Below are 26,447 nucleotides of genomic sequence, written 5' to 3' on the forward strand. Positions count from 1 at the left end.
GCGCGGGGTGCGGGAGCTGCCTGGGGGGGGGGGACGGGACAGCAGGGCGCCATTGGGCTGCTGTGAAATCCTTGGGAGGGCTGGGAAGTGATGAGGGCAGTGGGAGGGGGGCAACTCTGTGAAAGGGGAGATGACAGCAGGACGGGGGAATGGTTGGAAGGCGAGGGAGGGCAGATTTCAGCTGGCTGTCAGGGGGAAGTTGTTTGCTGTGAGAGTGGGGAGGTGCTGGAACAGCTGCCCAGAGAGGCTGTGGATCCCCGTCCATCCCTGGAGGTGTTCAAGGCCAGGTTGGATGGGGCCCTGGGCAGCCTGGGCTGCTGTGAGATGGGGAGGTTGGTGGCCCTGCGTGGCACAGGGGGTTGGAGCTTCGTGATCCTTGGGGTCCCTTCCAACCCAACCCATTCTGTGGTTCTGTCATTCTGTGATTCACTCCACACCTTGACCCAGAGAAGCGGAGCAGAATAAACCCCCACAGTTCAGGTGGGAGCAGTCAGGGAAGCCACAGCTTCACCCGGACTCTGACGATTGCGTGGGGCCGGATGGAGTCACAGGGAGGATCCAAGGAACTGCCGCCCATCAGCCTGCCTTCAGCGCCGGGGCGTGGAGCTGATCATTACGAGTGCCATCACACGTGGGGACACCTGAGGATGGAGCCGAGCCACACGGGGTCAGAAAGGCAGCAGGGCACGAGCCAGCACTGTGCCCGGGTGGCCGAGAAGGCCAGCGGTGTCCCGGCTCGTAGCGGCAGCGGTGCGGGCAGCAGAGCAGGAGGTGCCCGTCCCTCTGCATGGCACCGCTGGGGCCGCAGCTCAGCGCAGCGCCTCCAGAGAGGGGAGCGGAGCTGCGAGGTCTGCGGCTGAGGGAGGGGGATGGGGCGGTGTGGGGCAGAGGGGCTCAGGGAGAGCTCAGCGCTCTGTGCCATCCTGAAAGGAGGCTGGAGGGAAGGAGGGGTCGGTCTCTATCGGCAGGGAACGGGGATGGGACGGGAGGGGATGGGCTCAGGGTGCCGTGGGGAGGGTCGGGTTGGAGCCTGGGAAGAAGCTGTGCTGCAAAGAGCGGTCAGCACTGCACAGCTGCCCAGGGCGGTGGGGAGCCCCCATCCCTGGGGGTGTTCAGTGACCACGGGGATGTGGCACTGGGGGACGTGGGCAGTGGGGGAATCCTGGTGGACAGTTGGACTGGATGATCTCAGAGATCTTCTTCAGCTTCGGTGATTCTGTGGCAGCCTTCTGTGTAGGGCTGTCAGTGTGGTCTACCCGGGCTTCAGTAAGGCCTTGGACACTGTCACAGAATAACCAGGGTTGGAAAAGACCTTCAAGATCATCCAGTCCCAAACATCGGGACCGTCCCCAACAACATCCTCGTGGAGAAGCTGGCTGCACACAGTTTGGATGGGCGGACGCTCCGCTGGCTGAAACGCTGGCTGATGGCCGGGCACAAAGGCTTTGGTCAGTGGAGTTAAATCCAGGCGGTCACGAGCGGTGCCCCCCAGGGCTCAGTGCTGGGGCCACTCCTACTGAACACCTTTATTAACGGTCTTGATGAGGGGATTGAGTGCAGCCTCAGAAAGTCTGCAGGCAACACCGGGGCGGCAGGGAGCGTCCATCTGCCAGAGGGGAGGAAGGCGCTGCAGGGGGACCTGGACAGACTGGATGGATGGGCCGGGGTTAACTGTGCGAGTTTCAATAGGGCCAAGTGTGGGGTCCTGCATTTTGGGCACAGCAACCCCAGGAGACCCCGGGAGGAGCGGCTGGAAGCTGCCCGATGGAAAGGGAGCTCGGTGTGCTGACGGGCGGTGGGCTGAGTGTGAGCCAGCGGTGCGCACAGCTGGCCAAGAAGCCAACGGCATCCCGGCTGGGATCAGGAGCGGCGAGCAGGAGCAGGGAAGTCATCCTGCCCTGTGCTCGGCTCTGCTGAGGCCTCACCTCGAGTGCCGGGTTCGCTTTGGGGCACCTCAGCACAGAAAGGACGCGGAGGGGCTGCAGCGGGGCCAGAGAATGGCAGCGAGGCTGGGGAAGGGCTTGGAGAAGATGGCCTGCGAGGAGAGACTGAAGGAACGGGGGCTGTTGGGTCTGGGAAGAGGAGGCTGAGGGAGACCTCACTGCTCCCTGCCAGTACCTGAAGGGTGATTGCAGCAGAGTGAGGTCGGTCTCTTCTGACTGGTGACAGGTGACGGGACGAGGGGAAACGGCCTCAAGCTGTGCCAGGGGAGGTTTGGGTTGGATCTCAGGAAAAGCTTCTGTACAGAAAGGGCTGTGAAGCACTGGGATGGGCTGCCCAGTGGTTGAGGTGGTTGAGTCACCAGCCCTGGATGTGTTTAAAACCATCTGGATGTGGTGCTCAGGGCCGTGATTTAGCGGGGGGCTGTTAGGGTTGGGGTGGGATGGTTGGGTCGTGGTTGGACTCGATGATCTTTAAGGTCTTTTCCAACCTGAGCAATTCTATGATTCTATGACTCTAGGCTGGGGGCTGAGCTGCTGGAAAGGAGCTGTGCAGAGAAGGAGTCCCCCACCTGGGGGTCCTGGAAGCCCACAGCTGACCAAGAGCCAACCAAAAGGTGGCCAAAAGGCCAATGGGACCCCGGGGTGCATTGCACAGAGCGCGGCCAGCAGGGCGGGGAGGTGCTGCTCCCCTCTGCTCTGCAATGGGGGGGCACCGCTGGAGCTCTGGGTCAGGAGGAGGGGGCCGGGCTCTGCTTGGTGACAGGACGAGGGGCGGCGGGCACAGAATGGAGCCTGGGTAGTTCAGTGTGAGTGCGAGGCAGAACTTTGTGCTGCGGGGGTGGCAGAGCCCTGGCACCGCTGCCCAGAGAGGTGGGGGATCCCCTCTGCAGGGATCCAAACCCAGCCGGACGCTCTGTGTGCAGCTGCTGGGGGGGCTGGGCAGGGGGAGCTGCAGGGGTCCCTACAGCTGAGTTCTGTGCCTTGAAACTGGAGGAAGGAGCTGAAGAATCCCTATGGGAACATGGGACCTACAGGAGGGACCCCATCCCCATTACCAAAACGGGCACAGCAGAGTGTGGTGTGGGGAGGGGGTGGTGGGGTCAGGTGGTGTGGGGAGGACTGGGACCAGGTTTGGGCCACGAGGACAGGATTTGTCATTTGTGATGAGACCCCCACCAGCTCTGCGCCAGCCTGGAGGGCAGCATGGCTGCGTGTGAGGAGGGGCAGCGGCGGTGGTGGGCACTGGGACGCCGTGCTGGGGTCTCCCAGCACCCCCTGGCAGCAGCTCCTGTGGGGCAGACGTTGGGTGAGCAGTGGGCACTGTGAGACCCCAGCGCTGCCCGTAGGGATGTGCACCAGAGCCCCAGAGCCCTGCGGTGATGGGAGCCCAGGTCCTCATCTGAGGAGGGGAAGGAGGGGGCCGGTGTGGGGACAGAGAGAGAGCACGGAACAAAGTGAAGCTTTCTTATAAATTTATTACATAATAATAATAATAATAATATAATATAAGAAACATAGATCTCTGTGGGGTATGTGTATCACAACGTCAAGGGCGGGAGGCGAATGGCCACACCTCCATGACTCTGGAGAAGGAGAAATCTCCTCCGAAAATCCATACAAAATAAGGGTGAAGTCAAACTGACCCTGTAAAATTAAAAACAGAACAAAAACCCACAGGTGAGTTCGTCCGGGTGGGATCGAGTGCGGTGGTGGGACGAGGCCTGCGGCTCCGCGCACGCGTGTGCGAGGTGCAAGCGTGTCGATGCACATGCAGAGTCCTTGTGAGTGTGCACGTGCCCGGGGGCCGTGTGTGTGTGGGGATATACGCACATGTCTACATGCATGCCAGCAATGGGGGATGCACATGTGCTGGAGGAATAAAACCGGGACGCACTCTGCTGCTGCCAAAGCTCGTGGCCATTGCTAACAAAGCACGTTGGCTTTGGTTGCCCGTGGCCACCAACCACAAAGCACGTTGGCTTTGGTTGCCCATGGCCATCAACAACAAAGCACGTTGGCTTTGGTTGCCCGTGGCCACCAACCACAAAGCACGTTGGCTTTGGTTGCCCATGGCCATCAACCACAAAGCACGTTGGCTTTGGTTGCCCGTGGCCATCAACCACAAAGCACGTTGGCTTTGGTTGCCCATGGCCACCAACCACAAAACACGTTGGCTTTGGTTGCCCGTGGCCACCAACCACAAAGCACGTTGGCTTTGGTTGCCCATGGCCACCAACCACAAAGCACGTTGGCTTTGGTTGCCCGTGGCCACCAACCACAAAGCACGTTGGCTTTGGTTGCCCGTGGCCATCAACAACAAAGCAGATTGGCTTTGGTTGCCCATGGCCACCAACCACAAAGCACGTTGGCTTTGGTTGCCCGTGGCCACCAACCACAAAGCACGTTGGCTTTGGTTGCCCATGGCCATCAACAACAAAGCAGATTGGCTTTGGTTGCCCATGGCCACCAACCACAAAGCACGTTGGCTTTGGTTGCCCGTGGCCACCAACCACAAAGCACGTTGGCTTTGGTTGCCCGTGGCCATCAACAACAAAGCACGTTGGCTTTGGTTGCCCGTGGCCACCAACCACAAAACACGTTGGCTTTGGTTGCCAGTGGCCATCAGCAATGATGTGCATTGAGTTTGGTTGCCCGTGGCCATCAGCAACAAAGCACATTGACTTTGGTTGCCCATGGCCACCAGCCACAAAACACGTTGGCTTTGGTTGCCGGTGGCCATCAGCAATGATGTGCATTGAGTTTGGTTGCCCGTGGCCATCAGCAACAAAGCACATGGACTTTGGTTGCCCATGGCCACCAACCACAAAACACGTTGGCTTTGGTTGCCGGTGGCCATCAGCAATGATGTGCATTGAGTTTGGTTGCCCGTGGCCACCAACAGCAAAGCACATTGGCTATAGTTGCCCACGGCCATCAGCAACAAAACACGTTGGCTTTGGTTGCCCACGGCCATCAGCAACAAAGTGCGTTGGGTTTTGGTTCCTTTTCTCCTAACGTCAGAGTTACAGAGGAGGGGTTATGAAGAATGAGGATCGATGGATTTTGTTTGGACAAAGGAAAAATACCAACAACTTTTTTTTTTTTTTTTTTCCTTAAAAATTCCCTTCAAAGCCAGAAAAAAAAAAAAAAAAAAAAAAAAAAAAGAACCAAACCCAAAAAAACAACCCCAAGAAGTGTCTCCCTTTGTACAGAAGTAACCCAATGTCGAGAAGCCATGAGCATCACAGTGAGGGCAGCGGGCGCCGCGCGCTCGGCCTCCTCCTGAATGGCTTGTCAAAGCGAAGCGTCTCACTGGGTCCGGGATGCTCGGGGTGGAGATGCCAATGCCATCAGAGTAGATCTAAAGTCAGAAAAGAGCTATCTACACATGGGAAAAAAACCCTCTTTGCTTCAGCTGAGAAAAAAAAAAAAGGTTAAGTAGCAGCAGCTGCATGAGCTGGAACGGTGCGCTTCTGTCTGGGTGGGACCAGAAATGATGGTGGGATGCGACCACTGTTGGGGCCGATCCGCACTCACTGCTCGTGGGGAGCTGTGCGGGGCCGTCTCCAAAGCCCTGAGCCCACGCTCGTGGAGCTCCGTGTGCATCTGGCCATGGAGGGGGTGGGCACTGAGATGGGAGGGTGCGAATGTGGAGGAGATGGGCACTGAGATGGGAGGATGTGGGAATAGAAGGGATGGGCACTGAGATGGGAGGATGTGGGAATAGAAGGATGGGCACTGAGATGGGAGGATGTGGGAATAGAAGGATGGGCACTGAGATGGGAGGATGTGGGAATAGAAGGGATGGGCACTGAGATGGGAGGATGTGGGAATAGAAGGATGGGCATTGAGATGGGAGGATGTGGGAATAGAAGGATGGGCACTGAGATGGGAGGATGTGGGAATAGAAGGATGGACACTGAGATGGGAGGATGTGGGAATAGAAGGGATGGGCACTGAGATGGGAGGATGTGGGAATAGAAGGATGGGCACTGAGATGGGAGGATGTGGGAATAGAAGGATGGGCACTGAGATGGGAGGATGTGGGAATAGAGAGGATGGGCACTGAGATGGGAGAATGTGGGAATAGAAGGATGGACATTGAGATGGGAGGATGTGGGAATAGAAGGATGGGCACTGAGATGGGAGGATGTGGGAATAGAAGGGATGGGCACTGAGATGGGAGGAGATAGGAATAGAAGGGATGGGCACTGAGATGGGAGGATGTGGGAATAGAAGGGATGGGCACTGAGATGGGAGGATGTGGGAATAGAAGGATGGGCACTGAGATGGGAGGATGTGGGAATAGAAGGATGGGCACTGAGATGGGAGGATGTGGGAATAGAAGGATGGGCACTGAGATGGGAGGATGTGGGAATAGAAGGATGGGCACTGAGATGGGAGGATGTGGGAATAGAAGGGATGGGCACTGAGATGGGAGGATGTGGGAATAGAAGGATGGGCACTGAGATGGGAGGAGATGGGAATAGAAGGATGGGCACTGAGATGGGAGGATGTGGGAATAGAAGGGATGGGCACTGAGATGGGAGGACATGAGAAGAGAAGGGATGGGCACTGAGATGGGAGGACATGAGAAGAGAAGGGATGGGCACTGAGATGGGAGGAGATGGGAATAGAAGGATGGGCACTGAGATGGGAGGAGATGGGAATAGAAGGATGGGCACTGAGATGGGAGGACATGAGAAGAGAAGGGATGGGCAATGAGATGGGAGGACAGGAGAAGAGAAGGGATGGGCACTGAGATGGGAAGATATAGCTAGGGAGGAGACAGGCACTGAAGAAGTGGCACTGCTCCGTTCTGGAAGCAGGGTTTGGTGCAGACCCGAGCAGCCGTGGGGACGGGGTGATGGCACGGCCGTGGTTGGGTGTCGCCTTCTTTTGTGTTTTCCTGACTGGGACGAGCCGTGGTGCCGTGGGGCTTTGCCCCGTGGTCACCCAGTGTTTTCCAACACAGGTACGGCTGCAGCTGCTTGGCACGGTGGGAGCTGGGGGGCACACGGCGGCGCGGGCGCCGGGCAGAAGTGTGTGCCCACCGTCCATCTCCAGCCCTGGTGGGAGGACGGGGCAGCAGAGGGGCAAGGAAGGCTCTTTGGAAATGGCAAGAAGGCGTCCAGCTTCCTGGTCCCAGACCGAACGTCCTGCAGAAAAGTTTCGCTCTGCAGTCTTCTGGCCCCTCGTGGCGAGGGGCGGCTGCAGGCGGGGGTCTCTGTGGGTCGCCCCAGAAGCAGCTGCGGAAGGGGCAGAGACCCGAACTCCTCAGACAGAGCCTGAGGAGCTGCCTGCACTCAGGGCAACACGGAACACTCCAACCTGTGCACCAAGCACTGGGGGCTCGGGGCCATGCTGGGGGGATGCTGGGCAGCGGGACTGCGCTGCTCTGTGGGGTGGGGGCTGCTGGAGTCTGCGTTACCTGCAGAAATGGGGAGAGGGAAATGGGGATGGGGTTGGGAATGGGGAATGGGGATAGGGATAGGGATGGGAATGGGGATGGGAACAGGAATTGGGATGGGGATGGGAATGGGGACGAGAATAGGAATTGGGATGGGGATGGGAATGGGGACGGGAATAGGAATTGGGATGGGGATGCGAATAGGGTTGGGGATGGGAATGGGATTGGAGATGGGGATGGGGATGGAAATAGGGATGGGAGTAAGGATGGGGATGGAGGAGGTGGGAGCAGGGCTGCAGAACCAAGCTGGGCAGCCTAGGCAGAACCTGCATTGTTGCAGAGGTTTGCAGTACGATGAGTTATGACATGCAGGACAGTGCATGAGTGGCAAGCATGGGACGTGCAGCAGGAGAGGACAGCGTGGGGCACGAGGCTGATGCACCCATGGCACGGTGCAGGCAATGCGCAGCCCCACAGCACCGCGGGGCGGCCCTGCAGAAGCAACGTGAGGAACAGGAGGGTGGACTGACGGTCTGCAGAAATCCCAGTGTTCTGCAGGGTTTGTGGCAGAGCCTGCAGGGCACAGGGCTGCGGACATGCAGCGATGCCGAGCGCCCACAGGATGCGGCCGTGCCACCTCGCCAGGCGTGGGCTGATGGAACAGAAGCAGCATGAAGGAAAGTTTGGGTTGCGGGGAACACACCTGGCTCACGGCATGGCTCTGAGATCCGGGCACTGCAGAGCAGGAGGTGACGACAAGAGCAGGTGGGGGCACACAGAGCATGGAGGAGCGCGGAGCAGCGGTGGCTGCTGCACGTCCGTGGTGCAGGACCGTCCCTGTGCACGAGCATGCCAACAAACTCCGGTAACCAGAGGGTGCTCACTCACGCCAGGGTGGGCACAGGGGATGCAATGTGAGTAATGGGGGGCAGGGGGCTGCAGGGAGCTGAGGGTGAAGGATGGGGACAATGCGATGCTTGTGTCAAAATGGGAAGAGACCATCAGGAGGGAATGGGGAGTGTGGTGGGGTACAGAGGGCAAATGGGAGCGTGGTGGCAGGGCTGGATGGGACCGGAGGTGATAACGGCACAGGGCAGGATGTGGGCACACGACAGCGCAGCATTGGCACACACAGGAGGGCGGGCGCAGTGGCAAAGCTGGCCAGCAAGGAGGTGGCCTCGGGTGGACGCGATGGCTGCAGTCAAAGCTGGGATGCCTCCTGGCTCCCCCGTTATTGGGTGGGAGGCCTGGAGTACCCCGGGTATCTACAGCGGGATTTTTGCTTGCAGAATAAGAAGGAACAAGTTGGGAGCCCCTTGCCTTCCCCGTGCAAGTGCTGGGGCATCGCCTGGGGAGGGAAGAAGCGCTGTGGATACACAGAATTCAGTGGTTTCCGGAGAGCTCTGGATGGAGCCTCAGAGGCCGAGAGCTCAGGGTAAGGAGACAGCACCGCAGCCACCGGGGCCCATCCGAGGGGCTCAGCCCGGGGCCGCGCGCAGGGGAAGGGGCCGCAGCCCCAGCCCTGGGCCTTCCACTGGCTGAAGGTTGTAAAGGTTCGTAGATGTGTGAGGGTCAGAAGGAACCTCCTTGTCCTTCCCTCTAGCACCAGAAGAGTTAATGCCTTCATGGGGGACTCGGCTTTTGGGGAACACCAGTCACCAAGCCGTCCCCTGGCCACCCCTGAGCCTGGGCGCGCGATGCCGGCGAGGGGAGCGCATAGGGCGCGGGAACAGGAATGGGGCTGCTGCCCCTCCAGCACTGGGGCTGCCCCAGGCCGTGGGTCTGCGGGTTCCCCGGCACCGGAGGGGGAGCAGCATCCAGGAGCGGGGACTGGAAGCTCTCCACCTCCATGCGTCTGCCTCTGCCTGCGGGGATGGAAGACGTGGTGTGTCCCAAAAACCGAGCGGTTTCGTTGCTTTGTGTTTCTAAATCTTTAAAATCCAGAGTGTCTGAAAGGAGCTGTTGGTTTTTTTTTTTTTTAAAGTTTTTTTTTTTAAAAAGACTTTTTTTTTTCTTTTTTTTTTTTAACATTCATTCAGTCAGTCGCTAAAAACTCCCATGAGCGATGGGCGTCCTGGGGGAGGGGTGCGGGCACCGCCTCGTCAGCATCTCAACAAGTCTAGAGATATATAGATTTAGTAAAATTATAACAAAATCAGGTGGCTATAGCTATAGATATAGATATATAGATATTTGTTCTCTCTTTTCAAATATATAGCTGATCGATTAAAAAGATGCAAAATAAGGATGACAAGGACAGAGTGGGAATCCCGTAGGTCAGAATCGTCTCTTGTAGATCATCAGCTGCTCTCTATATAAATGCACGGAGATTAAATATTACCCATCAACGCGTCCCCTTGGAAACAAGACCCCAAACCAAGAGGAAACCAAACACCTCCCCCCACCCCCCCACCCTCACCGTTGGCAAAGCGTTTGCTGCTGGGTCCCCACCAGCCTCCCTCGACACCCCCCAAACATGCTTCAATCCATGCGGTTTCGCTCCCTCTCCTCTCTCTCACGGCTCCAGTCTGCCGGGAGAGCCGGACGAGGGGCTGCAGGGCGGAGCGGGGCGGGAGCGGGGCGGCCACCCCCACGGCACTGAGACCCCTCGCTGGGCCGCCCCGCCACCGAGGCTGCTCCCCCCCCTCAGCACCCTGCCTGCCTCCTGCAGCAGGCGGCGCCGCCGGGCCAAGCCGCGCCGCCAGGCCTCGTTGTGCCACCAGGCCTCGTTGTGCCACCAGGCCTCGTGCCACCAGGCCTAACTTTACTGCTGGGCCTACCTGTGCCACCAGGCCTCGTGCCACCAGGCCTAACCGTACTGCTAGGCCTACCTGTGCCACCAGGCCTCGTGCCACTGGGCCTAACTGTGCCACTGGGCCTAACCGTACTGCTAGGCCTAACTGTGCCACCGGGCCTCGTGCCACTGGGCCTAATTGTGCCACTGGGCCTAACTTTACTGCTGGGCCTAACTGAGCCACCGGGCCTCGTGCCACCAGGCCTAACAGTACTGCTGGGCCTAACTAAGCCACCAGGCCTCGTGCCACCGGCCTAATTGTGCCACTGGGCCTAACCGTACTGCTGGGCCTAACTGTGCCACCGGGCCTTGTTGTGCCACCAGGGCCTAACTGTGCCACTAGGCCTAACTTTACTGCTGGGCCTAACTGTGCCACCAGGTCTCGTTATGCCACTGGGCCTGGGTGCACCATTGGGCCCAGCCATGTCACCGGGCCTAGTTGCACTGCTGGGCTTAAGTGCACCACGAGGCCTAGCTGTGCCACCGGGCCTAGCCACACCACCAGGCCTAGAGGCACTCCCGGGCCTAGCTGTGCTTCCAGGCCTAGCTGTGTCATCCAGCCTAGCTATGTCACTGGGCCTGGCTGCACTGTTGGCTTTAGCCACACTGCTGGGCCTGGCAGCACTGCTGGGCCTGGCTGTGCTGCACACCCCAGGGCCTGGCCGGCCCGTTCCCACCTGCCACACGAGGTGCCTGCAGGAGGGTCAGGCTCCTCGCCTGGCGGCGGGCCGGCCCCCAGCCCCAGCCAGGTGTCACCGTGCCACAGGCCAGGCACAGAGCCATGGCATGGCGGCACGTGGCTCCTCGGCCCTTCCGGCCACCGGCGACGCCCCCAGGCAAGAGCACATCAAGCGATATACAGGCCGGACTCTCTGGGAGGGACGGAAAAGAGGATGTATTTCATGCAACATTCCTTTTCCCGAAGGCGTCGCGGGGCCGGCGGGGCTGAGCGGGGCTGCGCGTGCGCGGCGCGGGGCCGCCTGGGAGGGGGTGGGAGCCGTCAGGCTCCGCACCCTTCAGTGCAGTGCTCAGAGTAGAAAGAGAATCAAAATGGGTTTTATTAGTCTGGTAGAAACATCCCCCCGCCCTGTTGGTGGCTCTGGAAGAGGCCGGCGCTGCCTAGCACGGTCAGCTGTCTACCAGCTGCTTGAGTGCCCGCTCGATGTTCATCCGGTGCCCGACCCGTGTCACCCCCAACTCCACAAAGTCCTCCTTGGTGAGGGCGGGCAGATGCGTGCCCTCGATCTCATGGTCCTCAAACTTGTCTCGGTGCTCCACCAAGTTGATGCTTTCCAGCCAGTCCCCAACGTCGTACTTGTTCCACAGGTGGAGGGGTTTCTGCATGAAGGGCCTCGGCGGGTGGAGGGTGTGCAGGGGTGGCCCTGGTGAGGGGGACGGGGACGGGGAGCGGCTCCGGGCGCTCACGCTCCTGACCACAAAGCGCACCTCCTTGGGCTCGTGTGGGATGGAGAGGCTGGAAGATTTGAGGATGGTGGGAGGGGTCAGGCCGTAGGGCCGCACGGTGCTGAGCGGCTCTGTCCGATCCAGAGCCGGCTTCACGGGGCTGGGGGTACGTCGGGTTACGGGGTAGCGACTGCCAGGTCGAACCGTGTAGGTGGTCCCGGAGCTCCGCTGGGAAATGGTGCTGAGTTCTCCTAAACTACTGAAAAGTCTGCAGAAAGAACGGTACAGCGAGAGAGAGAGAAGAGAGAGCAGAGCGCGGGGTGAGGCCAGGTCCCCAGACACAGAGCACACAAACAACGCGCGGGGACGCGGCTCGGAGCTCTGGCCAAGACCTGCTGCAAGCCCTGCGAGGTCTGCTCCGAGGAGGCAAAAGAGGTGCAGGAGTTTTCTCCAGGAGCTCTGGATCTCGGCTGCACTGCCATCGCTCCGCACACCCAAAGCTCTCCTGGGAGCAGCCCTGGCCCTGCAGCCCTCTGCGGATTCACTGGGAAGTGCCACACTGAGGACCTCGCACCACCGCCTGCCCCCTCCGGCTGGGACCACCTCCCCTCACTAAGGCAGAGCGACAGACACAGCCAGAGCAACACAAACCGCCTGAGCACGTCTGCTACGGGGACAGAGCCCCTCTGTAGGATGAGAGGGACTTCCAGCACCTCCCCAGGCACCGGCGCAAAGCTCCGGGTGTGGGGCAGCAGGATCCGACCATCACAGAATGGGGCTGAGCTCTGCTGCAGGCTGTGCGTGGGGCAGGGAGTGGCCTGACCTGTCTGCATCTTGCTCTGCCCCCATGAGCATAAACGCTCCGACCTGCAGGGCTGTGTGTGGGCAGTGTGGTGCTGGGCCAGTCCCTTCTGCAGCAACGCCGGGGATGCGCGGTGTCCCTGGGCACCAGCCAAGGTCTGCTCTGCACCAGACTGGAGGATCTGAGAGGAGACAAATGGTGCTGCAAGAACACCTCCCTTCTGCCATCACCTGCTTGTCATAAACCTCGCCTGGCATAAACAAGGATGCTCCCAATGAGAAAATAAATGAAACAAAAAACCAGCAGAGGGCAACTGCTTGGAGTGCTCAGACCAAAGTGAGCCCCTCGGCCCGTGGAGCCCGGGGGTGGCAACCTGTGGGGCCATCGGGGCCTCGGTGCTGAGCGAGGCCATGGAACTCTGCATGGTCCTTCTGTGCACCCAGCATCCAGCTCAGCCACTTCTGCCCCGTGCTGCCTCCAGCTGCCCTGACTGCCACTCTTTGACGAGGCTGTGCTTTGCCAACAAGCAGCCAATGGAGTGCGTTGCTCCTGGCCAGTCGGCAACCCAACCTCCAGCCCAGCCACGGAGGGGCAGGAAGGCACTGGGGCACCTGCAGCTCTGCCTTCCCCTCCTGGAACAAACCGACGGCAACAGAAATGCATTCAGTGCCCAAAGCCACCAACGCAGATGCTGCGTCAGAGCCACGTACTGAGAGGCCCATAGGTGCTAACTAAGATGAGCTTCACAGGAATAGGAAGGGCTGCCTGCAGCCCGTGGGCTCAGCCACGCTGCCTCTTGTGCTGATCTTCTTCCCACCCTGGCACAGAAAGCAGGAGTGACAAAGGAGCGTGACGGTGAGTCACACTTGGGAAGTGCCATCAATATGAAAGAGGAACAACTGATTGACCTTGAGGGCTGCGGTACGAGAAACAGAACACAAACGGAAGGTATGCAGCTCACGGGGCTGGCAAAGGATCTCTGCTTTCAGCCTGAGCTCATCCATAGGAAATGATGAAGGAAGAGAAAGTTCTGGGTCTGCTGGCACAGCCCGGAGGCACTGGCACAGCAGGAATGCTACAAGACCTACATGTGAGCTCACATCACCGCAGCAGACACCGCTGCCATCTCTGCTGGAATTTGGAGGACAGTTCAGGTCCCCCACGTTCAAGAAAGGTAAATGTGAAGAGGAGCGGCTGCAGGCAGTGGCAGCTGGTTGCCAAGAGTTTGCTCAGCCTGGCGAAGATGGGATGGAGAGGGGGGACTGCTCCCAGAGGTTGGGAAAGGAGAGATTGCAGTGGGAGAGCACGAGGATGCCATGCAGGAATGCTCACCAGGCAGCAGGTGACACCCAGCTGTCATACCTGCAGAATGAGGGCAGGGCTGTGGCTGCCAGGAGCAATGTGATGCGACAACGCCACAGCCTCGCTGCTGAGGGATGCAATTAGTTACGGTCTGAGGGCTCATCTTCCATGGAACTTGCAGAACAAGCCAAAATCTGTGTCCAAATGTGAATTAATCTTGATGGAGGATGAATGACGACCGCAGCAGAGAGGATTTCAGAGGACAGCAACACGCTGTGTTGTGTGTTGAGGGAATGGGCTCAGGGTGCCGTGGGGAGGGTCGGGTTGGAGCCTGGGCAGAAGCTGTGCTGCAAAGAGCGGTCAGCACTGCACAGCTGCCCAGGGCGGTGGGGAGCCCCCATCCCTGGGGGTGTTCAGTGACCACAAGGATGTGGCACTGGGGGACGTGGGCAGTGGGATGGGCCGGGGTTGGACTGGGCATCTCAGAGCTCTTTTCCAAGCTGAATGATTCTGAGAGCTTCCAAGCTCTGCCACAAGAACTGCTGGAGGACCCAGGAGCTGAGGATGGGAGTTCAGACAGGGGAGACCTGCCCCACTAATGCTGCAATTTGTCCTGAGCTTCTTTTGAGTTTCAGCTGCAAACAGGAAAGCTTCACAAGCACGTGGCATCCCTGCAGAGGATCTGGAAATCCCCACAGATGGGCACAGCGAGGCACTGCTGTCAGTTGTGCTCCGGTGTCACGGCCACCCCTCTCCCCAGAGCCAGGTAAGGTTGGCATGTGTGGATGCAGCGACCTCAGCACTGCTGTCACTGCCTGTGAGGGTGCAGAGCTGCAGCATGCTGAGCTGCAAGGACTCCGTGGCTGTCAGCACAAATCCTTTGGTGTCCAGTGGCTTCCAGGGTCAGGCCAGCTCAGGAAAGAGCTCTGCAGAGCTCATCCTCTTCAGCACGGAGGACAGTTGGCAGCACCGCTGTCCCAGTGCCTGCAGGAGCTCTGCTCCGCCAGCAGTGCTGTGCCATAGAGGACACCGCTCCCCGCTGCCCAGCTCTGGAAGATGACTTCTCCACCGACCACCAGCACAGTGCTTCGCTCACAGGCACTCAGTTCTGCTCTGAGCCAGGGAGGTGTTTCTGGATGGGATCCTTCACAAGCGACGGCTCAGCACCGCCTCCCTTCTGACGCATCACACAGAGCAGCAATATCTGCTCAGAGGGCTTCTTCTGCATCAGTGCTCCTCGCTGTGGGTTCACCTTGGCACATCATGCAATTGGCCAGAGGTCTGCACACTCATACGGACACGCCAGGACCCAGCTGAGGCCAAACGCTGCTCCGTCTTCAGGAGCTGCTCCATCTGAGGGTGCTGCTCTGTTTTAGGGTGACTCTATCAAGGGCTTTGTCTTTACCAGGTCTCTTCAGTGTTGCCCACTGCTCCTTTGGGCACATTTCAGTGTAAACACAACCCGGAAGCTTCGTAGGGAAAATGAAATGCTTTCTTCACCTCCCGTGCGCGACGATGCTCCGGCTGCACCTTGGAGGACCACAGCAGCAAGGGGACGGTGGCTGCCACAGCTCTGCCTCCCGACAGGGAGCCCAGGACCCAGCACACGTCTCACAGCGCGGGCTGCAATCAGCAAAAAGAGGGAACAGCTCTCACGGGAAGCATCTCACGAGGAAAGCACGTTCTCACCAAGCAAAGAGGGATGCTGTGTTTGCCCGGCTGCTAATTGAACCCTTTGGGAACGCTCTGACGGAAGGCATTAAAAGGCAGATTTTGTGCACGCCACTGATGGTTGAGTCTCCTTTCTTTGATCTTGGTATTTCGGTCCCAATTCCTTCAGCAGTAAGCAGACCCAGCAACAGGCAACGCCTTCCAGTCACCACAAGGAGAACTCTGCCACTTGCTCTCGTTTTCACCACTCCTGGTGCCCAAACGTTCTCATCCTCCCTCCAAAACACCTCCAGCGCTCATCACGGAACAGCAAAAGGATTCTCCAGGCGGGACGTGGCTCTGGGCAACCTGGTCTGGTGGTTGGCAACCCTGCACACAGCAGGGGGTTGGAACCGGATGGTCATTGTGGTCCTTTTCAACCCAGGCCATTCTAGGATTCTCCGATTCTCTGATTCTCTGATTCTCCTCCCACCAAGACCACCCCCGAAGTGTCACTAAGCTGTGGGGCTGCACTTGTGGTTCTCCAGCAGCACCCGGAGAGCCCAGAGGTTACGGCCATGGGCAGGGTGGGCTGCAGGCAGGCACTGCCCCTCTCTCTCTGCCCAAATGCAGTTGGAGGTGCTGAGTCCCCCCGCGCAGGGCGGTGCACGCACAGACGGCATCGCACCCTACAGCTCTCCTTTCAAAGGGATTTGGTCTGCCAGAAACCCCTCGTCTGGCTCTGAGAACAGAAGGTGAAAGGGAAGGGCGAAAGAGAAAGGAAAGGAAACCCCCAAAGCAAAGGTCAGAGCACGTGGGCCACGTGTCACCTGGAAATGGACGCTGCTGCTGAACGGCAGGGAAACGTGGCAGCACGCATGGCTGCAATGGGAACGACTGAGGTGAGCACACAGCCAGGACCCCCAGTGCAGAGATGCGGGGCTGCAGGAGCGGGGCCAGCAGCACGGTGTGCAGCACACACTGGAGAACTGTGGGTGCTGCTGGGTGCTGCTGCGGCCAACAAATCCCAATGTCCTCTTTAATTACCCCGACGATGGGGAAAAGGATCCCCTCAGCAGTTTGTTTCCAAATAGGGTGCAGGGGCAGATGCACTGAACGGCTGCGAAGACTGCGGTGATCAGAGAAATGAGCTGGGAGCGAACTCAGGAAGCCCAGCAAAGGGAAAAGCAAAATCCTGCACCTGAGGGGGTGGGAGAACCCCGTGCTGCAGGACCAGGAGCCAGCAACGTGTCCTGGGGCCGCTCACAGAGCCAATCCCACACAGTGAGGGCTCACCCAGAGCCTGGGGCAGCGCTGGGCTCCCCACTGCAAGAGGGATGTGGGCTCTGGGAGAGCCAAGAGAGGGCCGTGATGGCGATGAGGCACTGGGACAGCTGGGGCTGCTTGGCTGGAGGGAGGCTTTGGGGGCTCTCTATCAGTGTGTAAACATCTGATGGAAGGGAATGAAGAAGGGGGAGGCGGTGCCCAGAGGGGACGAGCAGCAATGGGCACACTTAGAATACAGAAAGAAGAAAGACTTTCCATAGGAAGACATCAAATGGTTCTTTACTGCGAGGACGGCCCAGCGCTGGCACAGCCTCCAGACCTGGAGGTGCCCCCCCAGCACTCCCCTCCAACACCACCATTCCTCTGACTTCAGGCCCCACGTGGAGCTGCAAGCAACGTGGAGCTCATCCAACCTGAACGTCCCCACGGGAAACAGTGATCCACACAAACCCATTCCTGCAGATGGTTTTCACCATCGCTGCCCATGGGAAGAATCCTCCGTGGGGCACTTGGGGACGTGGTGGGGACGGGCTGGAGTGGTGATCTGAGAGGTCTCATCCAACCTGAACGATTCTGCGATTCTACGGCTCGGTGTCCCCCCGGCTTCCATGTTTTCTGCAAACCACGAGTTCTCGTTAAGCACCGTGGTTCTCTTACAATTAGCAACTCCGCAAAACCAAATGGGACGCTGATACGGAACGCTGACTCTGCTATTAACCTTTTCCCACAGCATCGAGCTCCTCCTGCTCCTCATCCCTGTCCTCTCCCCACAGAACAGCACCGCCTCGCTCTGTGCTGCTCACCGCTCTCAGCATCCCCAGTGCCACAACGCGCGGTCCCACATCGCCAGCCCTGCTCCTGGGGGCCAACCCAGGAGAGCTGCCCTCTGCGGGCCTGTGCAGGGCAGGAAAAGCACGGCTCTCACTGCTGCCAGCAGCACAACCAAACACCGACAGCCGTGTGAGCACCAGGCTGGCCCCGTGCTGCCTTGTGCTGAGCAGAACATCCCCATCCGAACAGCAGGAGCTGTGAAGCTCTTGGAGCTCTGGGAGCGGGTCCAGAGGAGGCACTGAGATGGTCAGAGGGCTGGAGCAGCTCTGCTGTGAGGGAAGGTTGAGGGAACTGGGATTGTTTGGCTTGGAGAAGAGTAAGGCTCCAGGAGACCTCATTGTGGCCTTCAGTGCTTGAAGGGAGCGGATAAACAGAGGGGAACGGCTGTTTGTGAGGGTGGATGGTGACAGGACAAGGGGAATGGCTTTAAAGTGAGCCAGGGGAGGTTTGGGTTGGATGTGAGGAGGAAGTTTTTCATGCAGAGGGTGGTGAGGCAGTGGAACAGGTTGCCCAAGGAGGCTGTGGATGCTCATCCCATCCCTGCAGGCATCCCAGGCCAGGCTGGATGTGGCTCTGGGCAGCCTGGGCTGCAGGTTGACGACCTGCACACAGCAGGGGGTTGGAACTGATGAGCGCTGTGGGCCTTTGCAACCCAGGCCATTCTGTGATCCTCTGACTCAATGATTAAGGAGCCCTACAGAGGACTGGCAATCCCTGTGGGTCACAGCTGCGCCCGCAGGTCGGCAGCGCGGCAATGCAGCCACGCTCTGTGCTCAGAGGAAGGTCGGGAAGAGATAGAAGAGGTGGAAACAGAACGCTGTCAATGGAACACACAACAGGGCCAGGGCAGTGAGCAGACCCACACCTGCCGGAGGTAAGCGGGTGTGAATGGAAACAAGGCACACGTGTTGGGCTGGACGATGATGTGGACTCAACAGGAGCGATGGGGGGAGACCTGGAGGCCTTGCAAGCACAGCAAGCAGAGCTGGGTGCACTGATGGGAGATTCCTGCCCCACGGACACACAGCAGAGCCCGGATCCCTCCTCACCCAACAGCACCTCGCACCAATCCAGAGAAGGCTGTGCCACAAACCACCTCCTGCACTCTTGCCTCACCAGTTCAAAAGAAGTATGAAATTCTTCTCCATAAATCCACTGCTGAGGCCAGCACGTTGTCACGGGAGAGCAAAACAGGGCAGTTACGGGACGTTATGGGTGGGGGCTGCTTTGGTGCAGCACAAGCAACACCGGTCCTGAACCAGCACAGTGCTCAAAGGATGTGACCCACTGGGGTGGCTGCGTGCTGCCCCTGCTCCACAGACTGTGCCAGGGAGAGCTGCCTCCACCTCTGCTCTAGCAGCGTTCCTTTACTTATTTCACTCCTCCCAAACCTCTTATAAGAACTTACCAAGGCAGCACATGAGCAGGAGGGGCACTGATAGTGACAGGACGTGGGGGAATGGCTTTACACCGAGGGGAGATCGAGGTCAGATGCCAGGAAGGCATTTAATCAGAGAGCGGTGTGGCCCCGGCACTGCCCAGCCCATGCTGGGGGGCACACAGTCCACAGCAGGGGATTGGCACTGGATGATCTTTAAGGACCCTTCCAACCCAACCATTCTGTGGTTCTCTCATCTTTAAGGACCCTTCCAACCCAACCATTCTGTGGTTCTCTCATCTTTAAGGACCCTTCCAACCCAACCATTCTGTGGTTCTGTCATCTTTTAAGGACCCTTCCAACCCAACCATCCCATGGCTCTATGATCTTTAAGGACCCTTCCAATCCAACCATCCCATGGCTCTATGATCTTTAAGGACCCTTCCAATCCAACCATCCCATGGCTCTATGATCTTCAAGGACCCTTCCAACCCAACCATCCCATGACTCTATGACTGATTTGGTCCTTTCCACCACAACCATCCTACAGCTCCCTGATTCTGTGACGCGCTCCCAGAATCACACCTGAACCATCCACGCCTTGGGGATGCTGCAGGACTCAGCCTCCTCAGTGTAACCAGCAAGTAACCCCGTTTTACACCTCCCCACCCTTCCCAAAAAGTAAATGCAAAACCTGTGCTAAGAAAAGGCACTCAGCTAAGCAAGCACCAGTGAAAGCCAGAGCGGATCGCACACCTCGTTCCGCTGCTGTTGGATGTTTTCAGTGGGAACAATGCTGCACAAAGGGGCTGTGTGGGGGCACTGCCCACTGCCCACACCGACACGGCCCTACTGGGCTGCACGCAGTGCCCATCCCTGTCCTGCCTGCACTCAGGGCTCAGCGGAGCCGTGCTGAGCTCGGGTGAGACGCTGTCGGAAGCTGTGCCAAGCAGCGGGGCGGCAGCTGGGTGACCCCGAAGGGACGCGTGCAGGCTGTGCCATTGTCTGAAATGTCAGCTCAGCTGAACGAGGATGGAACTGCCTGCCGTGCACTGCAAACAGCTCTAATCACGTGAATGCTGATGAGTGCTGTCCTGATGTGGGGTCAGCAGCCGGCTCTGCTCAGCCCCAAAACTGGCCCCGACCGCTGCCCGCATCACAGAGCCCACGTGCCCACAGCTTCCCCACCTACAGCATGCTGTGTGACAGCAGCAGCAGCACGGAGCGCACAGACAGGAGCCCTCCCACTGCCAACCATGGGTGAACAAAGTGAGATGTGCTGCGCTAAGATCGAGGCACGACCCTGCCCAGAGCACTGCCCGGTCCCCAGCCGCAGCCGTAGGCTGCACCACCTCCGCTGGGCAGACAGCACTGGAGTTCCCACCCTCTGCTGGAAGCTGCGGTGCGGCACAGCCTGGAGCAAAGCAGACCTGATCCATGCAGGTGGCATCCAGGAGGAACCGGCAGCCCAGCGGTGGTGGGTGGCATCTGGCCTGAGAGTCCTACGTGCTGCCACTCTGCTCTCCCGGGGACTGGCCCCGTCCAGCCGGGCACCGGCGAGGGGTGCGTACTTGGAAATCCAGCAATGTGCAGAAAATGACAAGTAAAATCAAACAGGAGACTGCCCAGAGCTCTGGGTGTGCTATCACACGTGGGAGCAACACAGGTGGATGTAGCTACGTTCAAACACACTACGGGTCAAAAAAAGCCAACGGGATGGAACAGACAGACAGACAAACACGGAAGAAGCACAACCAAGACCACACAGTTGGCCATGCACACCGGGGAAATTCACCTGGAGAGCGGCCTGGGGTGGGAGAACATGCCCCAGGTGGAATCCCACAGGGAGAAAGGGGCCTCGGGGCTTGGTCCGGCCTGGGGAACTGGAGATTCATAGAATGAATTGGGTTGGAAGGGACCTTTATAGGTCACAGAGCCACAGAATGGGTTGGGCTGGGAAGGATCTAAAAGATCACAGAGACATAGAACGGTTGAGTTGGTTTGGGAAGCATCTTGAAGATCACAGAGATATAGAGTTGGTTGGGTTGGGTTGGAAGGGGTCTTATAGATCACAAAGCCACAGAATGGTTGGGTTGGGTTGGGTTGGGTTGAGTTGGGTTGAGTTGAGTTGGGTTGGAAGGAGTCTTGTAGATTACAGAGCCACAGAATTGTTGGGTTGGGTTGGGTTGGAAGGGGTCTTATATCATGGAGCCACAGAATGGTTGGGTTGGGTTGGGTTGGGTTGGGTTGGGTTGGGTTGGAAGGGGTCTTATAGATCATGGAGCCACAGAATGGTTGGGTTGGGTTGGGTTGGGTTGGAAGGGGCCTTATGGATCATCCAGTTCCAACCTGGCCAGTCCAGAACTGCCAACAGGGAACGAGGCCAAGGGGCTGTGCCAGCACAACCTCCAGCAACAACCAGTAAGCAGAGTGGGAGAAGGGCACTTTCCGTGCTGTGATTTCCCCACGTCAGCCGTTACCATGGCAGTGACTTCCCTGTGGGCCACCATGAAGACCCCTCACTGGCAGCCAATGAGCTGAGCTCTGGGTTGTATGGCTTTGGGTGCAAAAGGAGCACGAAGGGCCGCTCCGTTCCCTCTGTGGGGCCTCCAGGAGCTGCCCTGGGGGCTGCGGCCCTGCAGGGACGGCCGCGGTGAGGGCAGAGTGGGGCACGGGGTCCCACCCGAGCGCCGTCAGAGCCAGAGGGAATTTCCTCAGCCGTCGCCATGGGGCAGCAGCAGCAGCAGCAGCAGCAGCAGCAGCACACAACGGCACAGACGGGGACACGGACAGACTACGGGGCACACGGGGAGCGGGGCGGGCGGGGACAACGTGAGATTGCTATGAGATGAGAACGTGCTCACTTACACAACTCGCCCACCCTCCTGAGGCCAGAGGCGGTTCATAGACAGAGCAGCGCGGACATGCAGATGGAGAGCAGGAAGAGAGCAATGAGAGAGAATGTTAGCTCCGGTCCGGGGCAGCGACCACACGGAGTGAGCGGACGTCGGCGTGCGGCCGCCCGGCGGCTCCGGGGCCGGGGTGGATGCTGAGGGGCTCTGGGGGCCCCTCTGGGTTCAGGCGGTTTCCGCACTCGCTGAAGTTACGTTTGTGTGTGTGCTACGGGAAATGGGACATCGGTCATTGCGTGAGGTCAACAGCCAAAGCCTGAACAGTTGGACGGAGCTCTTTGGAAGGGCTGAGAACGGGGGGAGAGAAGGAGGGAGGGAGGAGGGATGGGGTGGGAGCAGAATCGGGGACAGAGCAGGGGAGGGGGAAAATGGGGAAGAGAGAACATAAGCATGAGAAAAAATGGTCCACGGCAGGAACAAGAGTGGCAAATACAGATCAACATCTTTGGACCCTACCGAGTATGGGTGTTAAGGGCTTTGTTCTTTACGACTGTGAGGAGCACAGCTGAAGGTCAGCAGGTATTGCTGGGGCTCTGCGTGTGAGTCACAGCTCTGCAGAGGGGACGATCGCTGCTGCGGCGGAGAGGAGCCTGAGTGAACGCCTCGCCAGGAGTCTGAGCTACAGCACAGCACCAGCACTGGGCCGGGAGGTGGGGCAAAATGCATGGCCGGGTGGGCACTGCGGACCCCCCGGGCTCCTCCTACACTCCCACCACCCCCAGCAGCAGCACATCGTAGCCTGGAGCCCTCGCTGTGCCCAAGGTTCAGCTCAGCACCGGCTCGGCAGCTGCCGACGTCACGAGGCAATCATTGGGTTCATCCACAGCTTCGCTTTTTTTGTTAACGTCCCGTAGGTCGTGCTCACAATGCAAAGAAATTGGCAGGAATTTCTCAGACCCGCACCAGGATCCAGCGGGGAGGAAGGAGCAGTGCCACCGCCCTGCTGCGTCCTCATCACGGGATGTGCTGCTGTGCTTGGCCAAAGAAGGGACCGCGAGCAGCAGGCGCTGCCGGGCACCCTGCGCAGTCCCTGAGCCAGAGCTGAGGAACGGTGCGTGGAGGAGCCCAGCTCAGCCTGCGCGGCCCGAGGGGGGAGGCTGTGCTTGGAGGAAGTGCTGTCATCCCCTGGGAGCGCCAGGCACTGCCACCAAGCTGTCCTGCCGTGCTGTGCTGTGCCATGGCATGCTGGGCCGTGCTGTGCCGTGCTGTGCCATGATGTGTCATGCTGTGCCGTGCTGTGCCATGCCATGCCGTGCCGTGCCATGCTGTGCTGTGCCGTGCTGTGCCATGCCATGCTGTGCCGTGCCATGCTGTGCCGTGCTGTGCCATGCCATGCTGTGCCGTGCCATGCCATACCGTGCCATGCCATGCCGTGCCATGCTGTGCCGTGCCATGCCATGCCGTGCCATGCTGTGCCGTGCCATGCCGTGCTGTTCCATGCCGTGCCATGCTGTGCCATGCCATGCTGCGCCATGCTCTGCTCTGCTGTGCCATGCCGTGCCCTGCTATGCTGTGCCATGCTGTGCTGTGCCATGCTGTGCCATGCTCTGCTGCGCCATGCTCTGCTCTGCTGTGCCATGCTGTGCCATGCTCTGCTGCGCCATGCTGTGCTGTGCCATGCTGTGCCATGCTGTGCTGTGGCGTGCCGTGCCATGCCCTGCTCTGCTGTACCGTGCTGAGCCATGCTGTGCTGTGCCATGCTGCACTGTGCCATGCCGTGCCACGCCATGCCACGCCGTGCTGTGCCATGCTGTGCCGTGCCATGCCCTGCTGTGCTGTGCCATGCTGTGCCGTGCCATGCCCTGCTGTGCTGTGCCATGCTGCGCTGTGCCATGCTGTGCCATGCTGTGCTGTGCCACGCTGTGCTGTGCCATGCTTTGCTGTGCCAGGCCATGCCATGCCGTGCCATGCTGTGCTGTGCCACGCCCTGCTGTGCCACGCTGTGCCATGCTGTGCTGTGCCATGCTGTGCTGTGCCATGCTGTGCTCAAGCAGTGAGCCAGAAGAGGCAGAGGACTCCAACACGCGCTTCCAGCTCTCTCCCTTCATCCTTTCCACTCCGGAGCACCTCATCGTCCGCCTGCTTTCCCTCAGATGGTTTTGCAGCTGATGATGGAGCTGGGCTGGAGGTCTTCCGTCCAGAAGGAGCCCCCCTTACAGCTCTTCTCCTGCACCGGGCTGCACATCCCTGCACTGTGGGGCTGCCATCACTGAGTGCCTCCCATTTGTCTCCCTTTGGGCCACCAGTGCAGCCATGCTGGCAGCCACAGCTCGGCCGCCTGCTGCTCCGCTCCTCCTGAATCCCACTCTGGATAAGCACAAATCCATCCCACAGCGTTTCACTGCATCACGTTTAACCGCTGGGTTATGTAGGAAGAGGAGGCTTTGCCCTGGCTGCTAGATGCCTAAAGGCTTTTTTCTCTCCTCTCTTTCCCTTCTGCACAGACACAAAGCACTTGTGGCTCTCCTGAAACAGCACCCGAACAACTCAGTTTTGCAGCTGAAATTCCGCTTTTCATCCGCTTGGCTGCCGCTGAAACGCCAAGACGCAAAAGGGGCGAACAAAAAACCTCACACCCACACTGAGCCAGAGCTGCGCTGGCCCAACCCAGAGCTGCTGGGGGCTGCCATCAGACGAGCTGCGTGCCGCCCCGAGATTCTGTGCCCCCGTGTTGGCACTTGCCGCGCTCCTGGCTCCAGCCAGCACAGCTCACACGCAGCCCTGCAGCCCGGGAGCTCCACCAGGATGGCACAGCTCTGCAGGGCCAGGTGGCCACGGCCAAGAGCAGAACGGAACCCTGAAGAGCAACGCCTCCGAGCCACGCAGAGCTGGCTTGGAACTGTGAGTCACGCTGGGGAGCGCGACTTCAGCTCCGTGCAGCTCCTCGCCGCGCCGCTCTGACTCACTGGGCGCTAATCAGAAACGTTACACCTCTGTTGGTTCACGACAGCTTTATTGTGGTAACGGATGGCACAGCTGCGGGTGGCTCCTGAACCGCGTGGGGGTCAGCAGCTCCGCGCGCCCGACCCTCGCGCTGCTGCGGGCTTCGGGGCGGCCCCCGGGAGCTGCTCCGCACACAGCGGTCAGAGGGGAGCGAGGTCGGGGTGTTCCCAGCTCTGGGGTCATCCCGCGGTCCCACAACACGGCGGGGCCCCGCGGGCACCCGGCGGCCGCGCTGGGCGGGGGGCTGCGCCGGGAGCGAGCAAAAGCGCAGGCATGGCTGCAGCGGGGCCTCCTCGGCACGCTCGGCCCATCTGCACGGGGATGGAGGGGCTGGGGAGGGTGGGACAAACGTTCCCTCTATTGATTGCCTCAACTCTGAGCTTAGGTTCTCATTCTCAGTACTCCTTGGCCTCTTTTCCAGTGCCTCTTGTCAAAGGTCCTCCTGGGACAGACTGCCTTGGGAGGAGACACAGAGTTAGAGAGATGGAGAAAGCGCTTCTGTCCTCTGCTCCGGGAGGTGCCCTCTGCAGGAACACATCAGTGTGCACTGCAGCACGGCAGCATCCCTCACTCTTGGATGCAACTGCTGTAAATTCAGGATGCGATGCACTTCAAAATGAACTCCAGCCACAAACCCCACAAGCGCTCAACGACCGCCCCGCTCCTCCCCCCTGCAGCAGCACTTCGGAGCCTGGGGAGGCACCGACTGTGACGGCAGCTCATGGGGGGCTTCTGCCAGGGGTCCTGCTCAGCCCTGAGCCCTGCGGGACACTGGCTGGCTCCAGAGTGGTGCTGGCTCCATTACATGCGCTGGCTCCAGAACGGTGCTGGCTCCAGAGCAGTGCTGGCTGCAGGTAGGAGCTGCAGTTCAGCTCACGGTTCTTTCTGGAGCAGTGCAAAATATGAGCACGACAGAGAAGCTGCAGCACAAGGCAGGGCACGGCCCCGTTGCCTTCCACAGGCCCTGGCTGCAGCACTGTGCTCTCCTTGTGCCCATCCCACAGCCCCTGTAGGGCTCAGGGCTGCAGGTCCCACTGCGCTGCAGCACTGCAGCCTGCGGGGCGGTCGCTGTGGCAGTGCTGGGTGATGCTGTTTATCTCAGGACAGGTCCAGGGACTGGAACACGTGCCCTGCAATGGGTCACCTACATTTATCCGATTGTTCTTCGCATCACCTTCTGAATTTACAGCAGTTTCATAGAAGAGAGGAATTCTCACAACGAGGTGGAGCGGCCGACGTCATGGCGTGCTCCATTTGCAGTGGATTTCCTGGGGAGCTTTGCAAGAGTTTCAACCGAGAGCAAAATAATGTCAGAGCTGCAAGGCTCCCCGAGGGGATGAGGAGCACTGCAATCCATGGGAGCACAGAACACGGAGTGCTCAGGCTGGGGAGGGCATGGATGGGGGAAGGCGTTCCCTGCAGCTGGGGGGGAGGAGGAGGAGGAGAAGGAGGAGGAGGAGGAGGAGGACGAGGACGAGGAGGAGGAGAAAGAGGACAGAGTCTCAGCACAGGGGGTCACTGCAGCAATCCACAGCCAGGGCAGAGCTTTGGGGGGGTTGTTAAGGGAGATGGGGGTGGGGATGCAGTGCTGCAGTGCGGGAGGTGGTCCGTGGGCATGGAGGAGGGGCAGGGATGGGACAAAGGTCCCCAGGAATGGGGGAATTCACGCACCTATGGGGCCGGGGGATCAGCACCAGGACGCAGTGATGTGGGACACGGGAAGGCAGGGGGGAGGTGGGTGCGGGACAGCAGGGTTTGCAGGTGGGAGCCGTGGGTGCTTTTCACTGATCG

The 26,447-nt window shown here is 59.5% G+C and overlaps 1 protein-coding gene and 1 pseudogene across 9 annotated transcripts in view; both read right to left on the reverse strand.

Annotated features, from left to right (window-relative positions):
- Positions 1-3,398: 3,398 nt before the first annotated feature.
- LOC146545146 (uncharacterized) lies at positions 3,399-8,355 on the reverse strand (annotated as a pseudogene).
- The window catches only part of SHANK3 (SH3 and multiple ankyrin repeat domains 3), a 306,860-nt gene continuing 283,811 nt past the window's right edge, over positions 3,399-26,447 (reverse strand). For 3 of the 9 annotated variants that reach the window (XM_085233499.1, XM_085233558.1, XM_085233618.1), the window contains exon 23: positions 3,399-11,819. In XM_085233499.1, coding sequence (XP_085089625.1) covers positions 11,276-11,819 — 544 coding nt within the window. In that variant the 3' untranslated portion in view covers positions 3,399-11,275. Of the gene's footprint in view, positions 11,820-21,669; positions 21,687-24,649; positions 25,113-26,447 lie in introns of those variants that run through there. The other 6 variants (XM_085233936.1, XM_085233890.1, XM_085233682.1 and 3 more) reach the window with 6 other exon arrangements.

Source organism: Meleagris gallopavo, chromosome 1 (assembly GCF_905368555.1).
Source record: "Meleagris gallopavo chromosome 1, MGAL_WU_HG_1.1, whole genome shotgun sequence".
NCBI classification, from domain to species: domain Eukaryota; kingdom Metazoa; phylum Chordata; class Aves; order Galliformes; family Phasianidae; genus Meleagris; species Meleagris gallopavo.